The 13,301-nt window shown below is 31.1% G+C and overlaps 1 protein-coding gene across 1 annotated transcript; it reads left to right on the top strand.

The window, feature by feature from the left end:
• The first annotated feature begins 10,318 nt into the window (after nucleotides 1–10,318).
• Nucleotides 10,319–11,141, top strand: LOC145052032 (uncharacterized). The gene is made up of 3 exons (XM_078999849.1): nucleotides 10,319–10,471; nucleotides 10,605–10,659; nucleotides 10,860–11,141. The coding sequence occupies exons 1-3, from the start codon at nucleotides 10,390–10,392 to the stop codon at nucleotides 11,011–11,013; spliced, it is 291 nt and encodes a 96-aa protein (XP_078855975.1). The 5' UTR covers nucleotides 10,319–10,389; the 3' UTR covers nucleotides 11,014–11,141.
• Nucleotides 11,142–13,301: the final 2,160 nt, after the last annotated feature.

A 13,301-nucleotide genomic window follows, 5' to 3' on the forward strand; every position in this document is an offset into this window, starting at 1 on the left:
ATAACCATGTGCGCATAGCTATCATATACCGGCATATACAAACATCAAACATATATATCTCACTAATCACAATCATAGAATTCTCCTATAACTAGTGTACCGACCTAGCAGGTCACTAACACACCAATCCCTACGGATCATAAAAGCATAACATATTGTCTACCTCGATTCCGAACTAACAAATCATAACCACATGCAACATACCATAATAGTAACAACTAAAAGGCCGGCCTTGGTGCCGTAGACCCTATCGATATAGTGAGGATAACTCACCTCGCAGATGTCGTCTCGAAAGGTAAACTCCAACTCTCGGATCACTCGACACAGGCCCCACCACCTATAACCATAGTTCAATATACGCATAAGTCTTTAACCTTATAAGGTACTCCATAACCCAATAGTTAACCCCTGATCAAGGTCAAAGTCCTCAGTCAAGATCAACAGTCCATGTTGACCCCAACTCGCCGAGTACACCCAGCTACTCGCCGAGTCCCTTGAAGCACAGTCCAACTTGTCGAGTCATCGAGGTGACTCGTTGAGTTCCTTCGAATCCCGATCAGACCTTAAGGCCACCCGTCGAGTTCCCTCCCTGCGACTCGACGGATATACTCGCGAACATATTCTTGGTTAAAACTCATCCGACTTGCCGAGTTGTTCTTTAACTCGTTGAGTCTCATGACAATCTTCATCGGACTCGCCGAGTTGTTCAACCAACTCGTCGAGTTCAATGGACATCTTCATGTAGACTCGCCGAGTCCATTCAGTCCTCTTTCCATACATATCCATTTTGAGCCATGCATCGGCTCCAAATCACAGATCCAAGCTTCTAGGGCATGCTTATCACGTAAAGTTGCAAACTTTACGTGCATGCATGGCTTTAAAGGCTCAAAATGGCAAATCTAGATATTGATGGGTCTTTATGCACAAAAGGGACCTCAATCACGACTAAAGCTGCAACTTTATGCTTCTAGAATCCAAAGAGAGTCCATATCTGAAGTTACAACTTCAGATCTAGCCCATAGCTCATCATACCAACTTGATATTCCATGAAAACCCTAAGACTCACCCAATAAAGGAGATATATAAGGAAAATGACAGTTTGGGTACCTTTTGAAGTGGATATCTGAGATGAGTGTTGATTCCCACACTCCAATTGCTTCAATCTCCTTCTCCTCCAAGTCTTCTCCCTCCAAGGACTCTCTTTCAAGCTTCAAACACACATACAAGTCACACACACACACAAATAAGGCTCTCAAGGGTTCTTTGGAACTGTAAGGAGGTCCAAGGGAGGCTAAGGTCCCTTTAAATAGGGGTGCAAACCTCTGGGAATTAGGGTTTCACTTGCCAGCTCCTACTCGCCGAGTCCCAATATGGACTCGTCGAGTAGGTCACTTAACCCGCGATCCTTCACACTGCTACTTGACGAGTAGGTAAACCAACTCGTCGAGTAGGGCCTAATCCAGAAACTCATATTAACAATACCTGAGGATCGAGGCGTTAAAGTTTCCTTGAAGGAGAGCGAGATAGTTGTGTATAGATCTATACGATATTAACAACCCCACACCTCAACTGTTAGTTACAGTTAGACCAACAAGTCTAGGGTGACAAATGTCTGCCAGTTCTGAAGCCTGAAGAACGTCGTTCATGCATATCAATCATATTAGCATGGTTATAATAACTCACATAGGGATTAACAAAACTATTCGGTTTACAGGGTAACTTACACTTCATTAGTTTTATAAAAAGATGAAACTACATACTATTTTTCAGTACAACATTACTTACATTTTGGTCTTAGGGTTTAAGACTACAATTCATATTTAAGAAAATATTGGATTTTCTGGAAACATACATTATCGTTTTACAAAGAATTGATACAAAGGAAATACATACATTTTAGTCTTGGGTATAAGACTTACAACTCATTTTTAAAGAAAATATTGGATTTTCTAGAAGTATACAAAATCATTTTACACGAAACCGTTACAAATCCTTTTAAAAAAATGCTTATGAATTCTTCAACTTAATTGTTGACACTTTTCAAAATCACTTGTATTATCAGGAAATCAGTAAACAGGTATCCAAACTATTTTGAGGGTCGGCGTCGCTGTTTCATGTTTCCTAGTTTTTAGTTATTTGTATTTAACATTTGAACAAACAAAGTTCAGTAAACAATGTAAACTTGGAATCTCAATATATGAACGTTTGTGTTGCTATGTTTCATTCATATTCAAATGTTATGATACTGTGCAATGACGTCATCCACCCTCGGACGTTTCCGCCGTTCCGGTTCAGTGGTGTGACATTTTTGGGTCGTTACATATTACTTTAGAATAAATAAATGTGTAGCCTTTTTGCATGCGTATGATATATAATAAGGTCTTGTGCTTGAAATTTGATATCTTTTTGATATATTTTTTCTCCATAGAAGTTGTAGCTTCTTTCCGTGATCTTACTATCTACCTTTTGAAGTTAGTTGCTTGATTTGGAGTTTTTTTTTTTTTTTTTTGGGTGTGTGTGTCTTTCTTTAGTGATTGTTTTGTTAAACACTTAAAGACTTAAAGAACAACTCATACAAGAAGGAAACTAACAATTCTTTGTATCTTATTTTTGGTGGCGGATACTTGTAGAAAAGATCATCCTCTTTGATATTACCATCTTTATCAGCATCCTAAAAATCAAGTGAGTTTAAAGGCTCCAAATGTTATGATTCTAAAACACCTTATGGTTGATTTTAACATCATTATAACCTCTTTAAAAGGATTTGCGGTGTTTTTTTTTGAAATAAACTCGAAAAATTCTAGTAAATTTTAAAGCTTCGGTTGCCCGGTTTTTATGAAAAACTTTTTTATTTTTGTATCAAAACTTATCACATACATCATTGGGAGAGAGAGAGAGAGATAGATAGATGTGGTTTCATTTTTTTTGTTTAATTTTAATCAAAGAAAGTTATAAAATTATAAAAAAGAAAAGAAATCAATAAGACAAAACTAATCATTTTAAAAAGTTTAAAATAAATTCAGTGGCAGGATAGGTGGATAGGAGGTTATGTAAGGGTTTTTCTATATGTATCCCTTCTCCTTTTCCAATCTCACCCCCTTGATTTGATCTGGGTTGTGTTATAAGTACCCATCTTAGCTGATTTTACCCCCTCTAACATCAATCTAATCAAACTTTTTACATTTGATTTGACATCATTTTTTTTTGTTGTTTTTTCTTTTAATAATAATAATAATAATAATAATACTTTTACTTCAATGTTTAATACGATTTTTTTACGTTAATGAAAAGTACATGGTTATAATAATAATAATAATATATAAATTAAAAAAGAATTAACAAATAAAAATGTCATCCGAATTTTAAAATTTTATACGAAATTTATAACAATAATAATAATAATATAAATTAAAATATAATTAAAAACAACTAAAAAACAAAATAGAAAAAAAACAAAAAAAACAACAAAAAGACAAAACATCAAATCAGGGGTGAGATTGGAAAAGGAGGGGTACTTATAGAAAAACACTTGTCTTTTTGTTGTTTTTTTTTCTATTTTGTTTTTTAGTTGTTTTTATTTTTTTTTAATTTATATTATTATTATTATTGTTATAAATTTTGCATAAAATTTTAAAGTTCGGACTTTGAATCTTTTAAAATTAAGCTCTTCATCTTATGCTAGTTTTTGCAAATTTTCTTCATAATATATATATATATATATATATATATATATATATATATATATATATATATATATATATATATAATAATAATAATAATAATAATAATAATAATAATAATAATAATAAATTGATTTTTATATTTTATTAATTGATAAACAAGTTAATATTACAGATTTTTTCACGAGAGATTATGTTTGATTTTTTCTAACATTAACTTATTTTTACTGACTTAATCTAACTAAAATGGAAGTTTTACTACCATTAATGTATGTATAGATTTTTTTAATATATGATTAGTAGAAATTAAAAATTATCTTATTTTATTTTAACCATGTACTTTTTATTAACGTAAAAAAATCGTATTAAACATCGAATCGAAGTAAAAATTTGATTATTATTATTATTATTAATATTATTATTATTAATATTAATAAAAGAAAAAACAACAAAAAAACAAAAGGGAAAAAAAAAAAAGTAAAAGAAAAAAAAATGATGTCAAATCAAATGTAAAAATTTGATTAGATTGATGTTAAGGGGGATAAAATCAGCTAAGGGGATACTTATAGCACAATCCGTTATATAAACAGGGGACTCAGGGGCCAAGGCAACTATTTCTGCTCTCGTTTACATCCTTAACTGGACAAAAGTCACAACAACCAAAACATTTCAAATTAATGCCTAACTCCAAAATATTTTGGACAAAAATTATAATTTTTGACAAACAATAGGCGGCAGATTTACAATTTTGTATAAAATGATTAATATATACGTACAAGTTGACATTTTATTTTTATTTATATTTGAATTTTTTTGAAATGTTGGAGACTTCAAGCAAATTTAACCATAATGCAATCACATGACTGCAAACAAAGAAGCGAAGGAATGATTATTGTCTTTCTATTTACGTTATCATTAATACATTTTTTATTTAATTTGAATTGATTTAAATAATTTTATTTTAAAAAATAATTATAAAAATGAGAACAGGTAATGGGATAATTCCAAGGATCTATCTGGAGTCTGGAGCCCCAATCATTTACGTTTACAATCAAATATGTACAAGAAAATGAGTAAACCCATTCGTCACATTTTGACACTAGTTCACTAAATAAGTAAATATACGAATAAGATGAAAATATGTTTGATTTTGATTCGTAAACTAATAATTATCATTCATAACAATTTTTCAATACTAATAAAAAAATAGTTATCAGTACCCTGTCATTTTTTTATAATTTATATTTTCTTTTTAAATGCTTTATACGTTATTTTCTCATCATTTTTAATTTTTATTTTAAAAGTATTGATGTTATAATAAGTTAGACAATTACTTATTTGATCACTAATTTTTAGGATAAATTTAAATTCGTATAGAATGAGTTTCGGTTATTATCGTCGATAGTTAATTATATGTGTATATTGAAAATCCTATAAAATCATGTTTAATTAATAATTTATTAAAAAATAACTGATTAATAATTATGACTTTTATTATAAAATTTAATTCATTTTATAACGGTAATTATTATGGCTATAAATTAATATAATATTATATATTTGACTTTTGAAATCTGTTTGATAAGTAACTACACAAGTTTGATTGTTGTAGTTGATTTGCAACTTCACAAACCCCCTCCCCCCTTATATTTATTTATTCTGACAAATTTTATATTAATTTTATATTATTTTATATAAAACTAGTAAATTTGTTTTATGTTATCTGAGAAATAATTTTCATATGTTTGATTTAATAGCATATTTGTTTACTAATACGTATAAAAAGTAATTTTTAAATGAAACATTAAATATAAATTTTTAGCATGTGTTATATTATTTTAAATAAAACTAGTAAATTTGTATTTGTTTTATGTTATTTGAGAAATAATTTTCATATGTTTGTTTAAATAGCATATCTGTTCAATATCATGTATAAAAAGAATTTCTAAATGAAATATTAAATATAATCCTTCGATGAAGTATTAATATTATAATAATGAATAATTTAAGCATAGATTTAAATTTTGAAATCGGAAATTATTGGACATGTGAAAAAGACACATCAAATTTTGAATTTTTTGATTCCACATTCACTCGATTTTCAAAACTAAATTCTAGTTTGAAAATGAAAATTTGAAATATTATAAAATTAAAAGTTGACTTATTTTATATCCCCATGATGTTGAAGCACGTAGACGTGATACGCATAATTAAATTCAAGTTAGTTAAATGTTCTTTACTTTTTGTTTTTAAATCTACAAAAATTGTTAAAAATCTAAATTGTTTTTTTTTTGGATCAAATTAGGTCATAATGTTGGAGTTGGAGTTCTGTTGAAAGACATAAACATATAAATGCAGTAAAGTGATGTTGGCATGTGGGTGAACACTTTAAAAATATGATTGTGCATGATCGTTAACCTGAAATACACATGGAAAATGGAAAAAGGATCGGGTGCCACAATGCCATCATTTTCTTTTACAAGTCCACCATGTGGATGTGGAAGTGGCACAAATAATTCATCATATATCCCCTCCCCCCTAGTAAAAAAAAAAGAAAAAAAAAAAGAAAACAAAAACAGTTGAGGAGCTCATTGGGGGTATTTCAAGGAAAACAATAGGAAATTACCTTTTATTGTAGTAGTTATTCAATTGAGATTTAACTTTTATAGGTAGTATTTTTCTTTATTTTTCTTATATTTTTCTCTGTTATTTTGGATCACTTTATTTCTCTTTATTGTTTCTTGCTCTCTTTTAACTTAAAAAAATGTCACATTTTACTTTTTTTTTTATCTCAATAATACATTGTTATTTTTTCCATAAATTTTCCAATAAAAATTGATTCCCATACACTCGTAACATCTTTAACCACGCTTGTTTTCTCGCTTGCTACACTCCAATAGACCATTCTAAAGTTTGGGAGTCGTGGTTGATAGGTATTGTAGAGGAATACTCGAGGACAAGTCTTTTCGATTGAGGGGATGATGATGTATGTTTGCAATATTGTTTTTTTTTACACATTGTTTAAATGATTAATAATCTAGACAGTCTACAACACGGTTAGAGACATACATGTTATAGTTGTTTGGATTATAATTACATTAACCCTCAATATAATCTAGATGTTGGTTAACAGTATAAAGTAATTGTTGAATTATATATAACTAATACCAATGAATGAATGAGCATTCTAAGTTATTGTAAAGTTGATGTAACATGTTTTAAATATAAATGACATTGCACCGGTATAAACTATTCAACAAAGACCTTAAAAACAACTCAAATTTTGTAGCTAAAATGTTAAAACTTACATAAAAAAATATGGCCTACTTGCAAAAAGCATTTACATGTTGGGAAATTTAGGGTTTGTGGTGGAGATCTGGATACCAACTTGGATCGTGATATTACTTTCCGAACTGATATTTCTACCCTGTGTCTGGGTTACAAGAAATTCAGCCTAGGATAATCAAAGTTGACACTTACGTTTCTCGGCACAGAAAACGTAAGCCAATATGCTAAAGGGTTATGTGAATGTGTGATGAAAAACGAGAGCTAAAGAACGTAACCATCTTCTGTATAAAAAGAGCCGTTTATATATTAAACAAGATTAGGGTTTCATTAGGGATGGACCGTCATTAGTTGCATTGGAAGCAAGTAATATTAATCCGTATTAGGGTTACCATAATCCGTCGTTAATTTTACCATAATCACCCTCAAGAAATTGAGTTTTCCATTATGTTCCCTCATGCAAAATTCGGTGATGCCCCTTGGACCCCGCTAGGGGCGCTGCCCCTAGACCCGCCAAAGGGGCGCTGCCTCCGGACCCCCGATTAGTCGTCGAACCGGCTTCTAATTCGATCTTATACATGCGTGCACTCCGCGCTACTCCATACATATATTAGAGTACAAATTATGAAGCCCCTTAACTCACATGTTAGTTCCAGTTACTTAAAATGATATGGTGATACTAAAATCACCAACAATACATACATTATCCACGCTCCTTTTTAACATGTTGCATTGATCCCACGATGATTGAGCTTTTATAGCTACTAGTTATTAGTCCCAGCCTTAGCCTTAGCCTTAGCCTTAGCATTGGTTGGACATGTTGGTTTTAAGTGTTGGAGTTTCTAAGTTCTTACGCCCTCTATACAAAATTGCATTAAATGTTATTTGTATGTAACAAAAATGGTAATAAAATAAAAAAACTAAGTCTCCATTTGACATTTGTCTACGAATCGATCCTATTCATCACTTGTATTCGGTCATTCACGCCGGCCATTATTAGGCTATTAGATTTAACAATTAACAATAGACATTTTAAAAAGGTCAACTTTATTTAATAGCCTAACAAAACTTTAAGGAGTCAATGAATATAAAGTTATTATTTCAGTAGCAGAACCTTCATAACCATTAGTGGTGCATTTTATATGATTACAAAATATCAAAAATCATTTACATGTCATCCAATAAACTCGATCCATTTGTTTGACAATTTCGTTTTGGCCTAAATGTTGGACACAAGTTCTTTTATTTGGGTCCCGGATTAAAATGTTAAATATTCTTTATAAAAGTTTGAGTTTTTATCAATTAAAATTTTCTAGTTAAACCACGTTAAACAAGTGATTTCCGTTAATCACATGCTAGAAATTGGTTGCCATTATTTAGAGTTGATATCGGATTTAATATCTCTAAAAACACATATAAGGAGAGTGTTTAATTTAATTTATTTTGTGCTGGTTAATTTGAACTCGTTATTCTGTTAATGTGTTCGATCAATTGACACTTGTGTTAAATAACAATGACTACAAAAATACAAGCCAATTTATTATTATTATTTTGATATTCTATCAAACAGATACCAATAAAAATACAAGGCCATTTTTATTATTTGCATAACTAACTATAATGTATAAAGCTTTACCTAATGCGTTGATTATTGTAGCCTTGTAGGGTCGAGTCCACTCCCCCATAGACATGGCCATTTGGTTCGTACTTTATCTAGAAGTGTTTCTACATTATGTAAAGTTTATATAAATATATGTAAAAATGAAAATTTAGTTATATCAAATGGTTAAATCTTATATAAAACAAAAAACAATACTTTATTGAACAGAATAAAACATATATCATGTAAATTATAAAATAATAAAATATCTTCCTTTACGACATACCTTTTCAAAAAATACACAATAATAGAGTAAAAAAACAATTATTAGAAACAAACGACGAAAGGAAGGTTCCAATTAGAAATAGAAAACCACATAAAACCAAGGTTTTGGATGTTTTTTTTTGTTTCACTTGTTTGTAACAAATGCAAATGCAAATATTTCTTTGACATTTTTGCTGCGATGATATTATTATTACATAATGATGGTTGGTAATATTGACTAAATATCATTGTAATTCATATTTTCTGATTATATACACGAATAGTAAGAAAACCAATTTTATGTATATATTAATTAAAATATCGATAGTAACATAAAATATCTATAATCATTTAAGTTGTTCATATATATTAGGAAACTCATTATTGAACTAGGGATAGTACCCAACATTGAAAGACCTATCATGATGTACAAATCATAATGTGTTTTGATACTTTCACACAAAAACAAATAGTAGCCAAAGGGAGTCGACACATTTGAGAAAATTTCATTACGTTGGAGATGTTGTTAGCATAAATAAAACATTGTTTTTAAAGTTCCTACATATAAAAATCTTGCATATTCATTGATGATCATGTTATAGGTATTGGACTTTGTTTGAAGCTTATTTAAGTTGTAATTTTAGTATTTGGGTATTTGGAACATAATCAATATTATTTAAAGATATGAATTGATAATACCGGATATGATAACTTTCATCAAATATTATTATGTTTCGTGTTACTATGTTTACTCCATGAATAACTAGATTATTTTAAACTTTTATGGTCAGTCATGTTATATTGTTATGAGAACAACTAACATTAAGACTAATGTGAATGTTGTTCGATATTCCATATTGATGAATTTGTGTATTGTCAAGAACAAAATTCACATATACTGGATTGCTGGTCTATACTAGATCAACTCAACCTTGAGATGTCACTTCATGAAATGACATTATAAATTATCGATGAATCTTGAATATTATTGTGTATGTATATCCTTTTATCTAAGTATATGTTGGCTTTAGAATGAACAAATTGTTATATTTATGATGGAATCAAATTTTGTTATGAATAATGCAATTATAAATGTTATTATTGGACATAAACACATATAATCAAGATTTGGTTTTCTCATATACTAGTTAGTTAAGAGTATGATATCACCTGGTCACTCGATGAATCGAATATATGAGTGCATGACCACTCACAGATGATATCGACACGTTGATCAATTTGGTATGATCATCTACTCGAGTTCTAGATAAAGAAGCTATCGTTACCTTAATACGAAAATGATTAGACCTTCAAAAAAAAAATACATAATATACAAATACAACTATACACGTATTATCGTTTAAATAGATACAATGGTGAAGTTAATAAAACAACAAATATCTTCGGCCCAGAGCGTGGTAAGAAGTAAGAAGTATGGGTCCATTTTGTTAGGCCCGGTCCACGAGTCACTTGCATAGTTGCATCCCCATTAAAACTTAAAACTAGGGTTTAAATCATTTTCCACTGCTTTGATTTGTGAGAGTCTAACGTAACCAATCCATGGCGAAGAACAGGAACAAGAGTAAGAAAAATGCTTCCACAGCTATGAACACCGACGAGGTCTCCATTGTTTCACCTCAAGGTATGGATCCATCCATCCATACATACTATATATATGTGTTCATGTTTTTGGTGTGTTTGTGCTCGCGTCTTTTCTTTCCTGTTTACATTTAAACGCCTTAATTAATGAGGCATCCATTAATTTTTCTCTGTAGTTACAGCGATGGACACGTCGGAGACTGTAGCTCCTAGCCGGACTCAAATCGGCAGGTCAGAATTGATTTTGGATACTTTATGATTTCAGTAATTGTTTGACTGAATATGTGTTTTGGTGGTTATTATTCCAAATATGAATAGTTTTGTTTATGTAGAGCTCAATGCATAATAGGAATTAAATGGTAAACTTGTATACAAAGTTTATAAGTTCAATGCATTTTGAATTCCTCTTAAAGTTCTCTCTATCTATCCAGAAAGAAGGGCGTACAAATGAAGCGTACAAAAAATGTTAGGAAGAAGAAAGCCATAGCGAAAGCTGTTTCTCAAAACGAAAAATCTGCAACCAAAATTGAGAAGAACGAAAGCAAGACATTGAGAACCAAGTCAGCAAAAACTCTATACGACTGACCACTTGAGAGCATTTGTATTGGATATATATATACATAGGTGCTGAAAATTCTATAACTTCGATTATTTATAGTTCTGAGTTCATCATTTTTGTCTATGTTTTAGTGGATGGATGAGTTCAATTTTAATTTGATGTTAGATGATTTTTAGGCATATTTTAGTATATCATCTCAATCATTTAGATGCATCTCATGTACATAAATGTCATGTATGCCACCCGCATTTTGGGACATTTGCATTTTTTTATTTTAGTAGGATCATCAAAGTAACCGAGTAGACGTCAATTCAACTAACATGCACATGTCCCGAATTGCGGTTAAATGCATGATATATTCAAATGGAGTGCATCGATAAATGCAGGGATATGATATTAAAACATGCATAGAAATTCATCTAATCTAACAATTTCTCTTTGATCATTTATTTCATAAGATGATATGTTTGTTTTGTTACGCCCCTTTCAGAGACATGAGGCAAAACTATAGCGCTAATTGCAAGAAATAGTAACTTGCGCATGTTCATTTCTATTATAGCATTGTATTTTTTTCTTCTTCTTGAGTACTTGTACTCTTCATAGTAGCCTTTGATATTTTTTTAGGATATTGCTTTGCAGCGTTGTATATGTATGCTATTGCTATGCTCGGGTATAGGAAGAGATAAAAATATCATGCTATAATAAAGAAATCAACAAAAATATGTCATCCCTTGTATTCAGCAAAAATATCATGCTATAATAAAGAAAACAACAAAAATGTCATGTGTAGCGGCTTGATGACATTGGGTGTGTTTGACACGGAGCGTTTGAGAGTTTCTAGCATCTAACGTTTCGTTTTGAACAGAAAGCTTCGTTTGACACTACAAACTTTTGGCGCTTTGTTTAAACAAAATGTTCCAGACCCAAATGTTGCGTCACGTAGCGTTTAACGAAACGTTACCGGTTATAAGCTATCTGCTATCAGTTTTTGGATGATGTGTATCTAGTGTAAATCAAGATGATCTTGTACTGTGTATTTTGCCATTATAAAAAATGTATACATAGAAGCATCAAGGTATAAACTTTATACCTTCTAGAGATGTAGGAGGGTGCAAAACTTCTAGATCAAAGGTTGCTCCAAGCTTCCAAGATGTTCTCTTTTCCTTATCCTTTCTCTAAGAACCAAAACACATACTATTGGATCAAAGATGCTCTCAAAATGGGTTAGGGTTTACAAGGGTTGAATATGAAACTGGAGGATGATGAATGAAGGGGTTCCAAGGAGATAACGATGTTTAAATAGGGTTCAATCCCTAAAAATTAGTGTGTGCTTCCTGAGTATAAATAGGGAAAAATCAACTTGAGTCGTGAGTGAGAAAAAGATGACTTGAGAATCAAGAAAGAAAAGGTGCCACATGTATAGATGTTATCTTATAGACGTGCATGACACCTAAGGAATGTTCATGACCTACTCGAGACGTGCATGGCCTACTTGAAACATGCATGGCATACTCAAAACGTGCATGGACTACTTGAAACATGCATGGCCTATTCAAAACATGCATGATACATTTATTATGTTCTATGTGGACTTGATGATCCACATAGACGTGATGCACCAAGTGACTGAAGATGCTCCAAGTTCTTAAACATGCTCCAATGTTCTTAAACATGCTCCAAGTGGATGACATCATTTTTGGATCCACTGATTCATTAATGGTTGCTGACTTTGCTAAACTGATGATCAATCGATTCCAAATGAGTATTAATAGTGAACTAAGCTTCTTCCTAGGTCTTCAAGTTAAACAGACCAACAGAGGAATATTTATTCATCAAGAAAAGTACATCTCGGAACTTCTTAAGAAATATTCAATGGACACATGTGCCTCGACTAAGGTACCCATGGGTTTCAGACACAAAATCTTTTCGGACCCATCCGATGTTGCAATTAATGAAAAGAATTACAGAGGAATGATTGGATCCTTAATCTATCTTACAGCAAGTTGTCTGGACATCATGTTTGCTACTTGTCTTTGTGCGAGATTTCAATTCAATCCAAAAATGCCGCATGTTTTGGCTGTAAAACAAATACTTCGATATCTCAAACGAAGAAAGGGTCTCGGAATCTGGTGCCTAGCAAATGATAGTTTTCTTCATCAAGCTTATTCATACTCAAATTTATTTCATAAGATGATATGTTTGTTTTGTTACGCCCCTTTCAGAGACATGAGGCAAAACTATAGCGCTAATTGCAAGAAATAGTAACTTGCGCATGTTCATTTCTATTATAGCATTGTATTTTTTTCTTCTTCTT

Source organism: Lactuca serriola, chromosome 5, assembly GCF_051521515.1.
Source record: "Lactuca serriola cultivar US96UC23 chromosome 5, Lser_US96UC23_V15, whole genome shotgun sequence".
NCBI lineage: Eukaryota > Viridiplantae > Streptophyta > Magnoliopsida > Asterales > Asteraceae > Lactuca > Lactuca serriola.

What these genes read in the sequence shown, in the direction of transcription:
- LOC145052032 (XM_078999849.1), top strand. Translation starts at nt 10,390, where the DNA reads ATGGCGAAGAACAGGAACAAGAGTAAGAAAAATGCTTCCACAGCTATG. An exon ending in CTCCATTGTTTCACCTCAAG is followed by an intron (nt 10,472 to 10,604) that starts GTATGGATCCAT and finishes TTTTCTCTGTAG; the next exon opens with TTACAGCGATGGACACGTCG. An exon ending in AGCCGGACTCAAATCGGCAG is followed by an intron (nt 10,660 to 10,859) that starts GTCAGAATTGAT and finishes CTATCTATCCAG; the next exon opens with AAAGAAGGGCGTACAAATGA.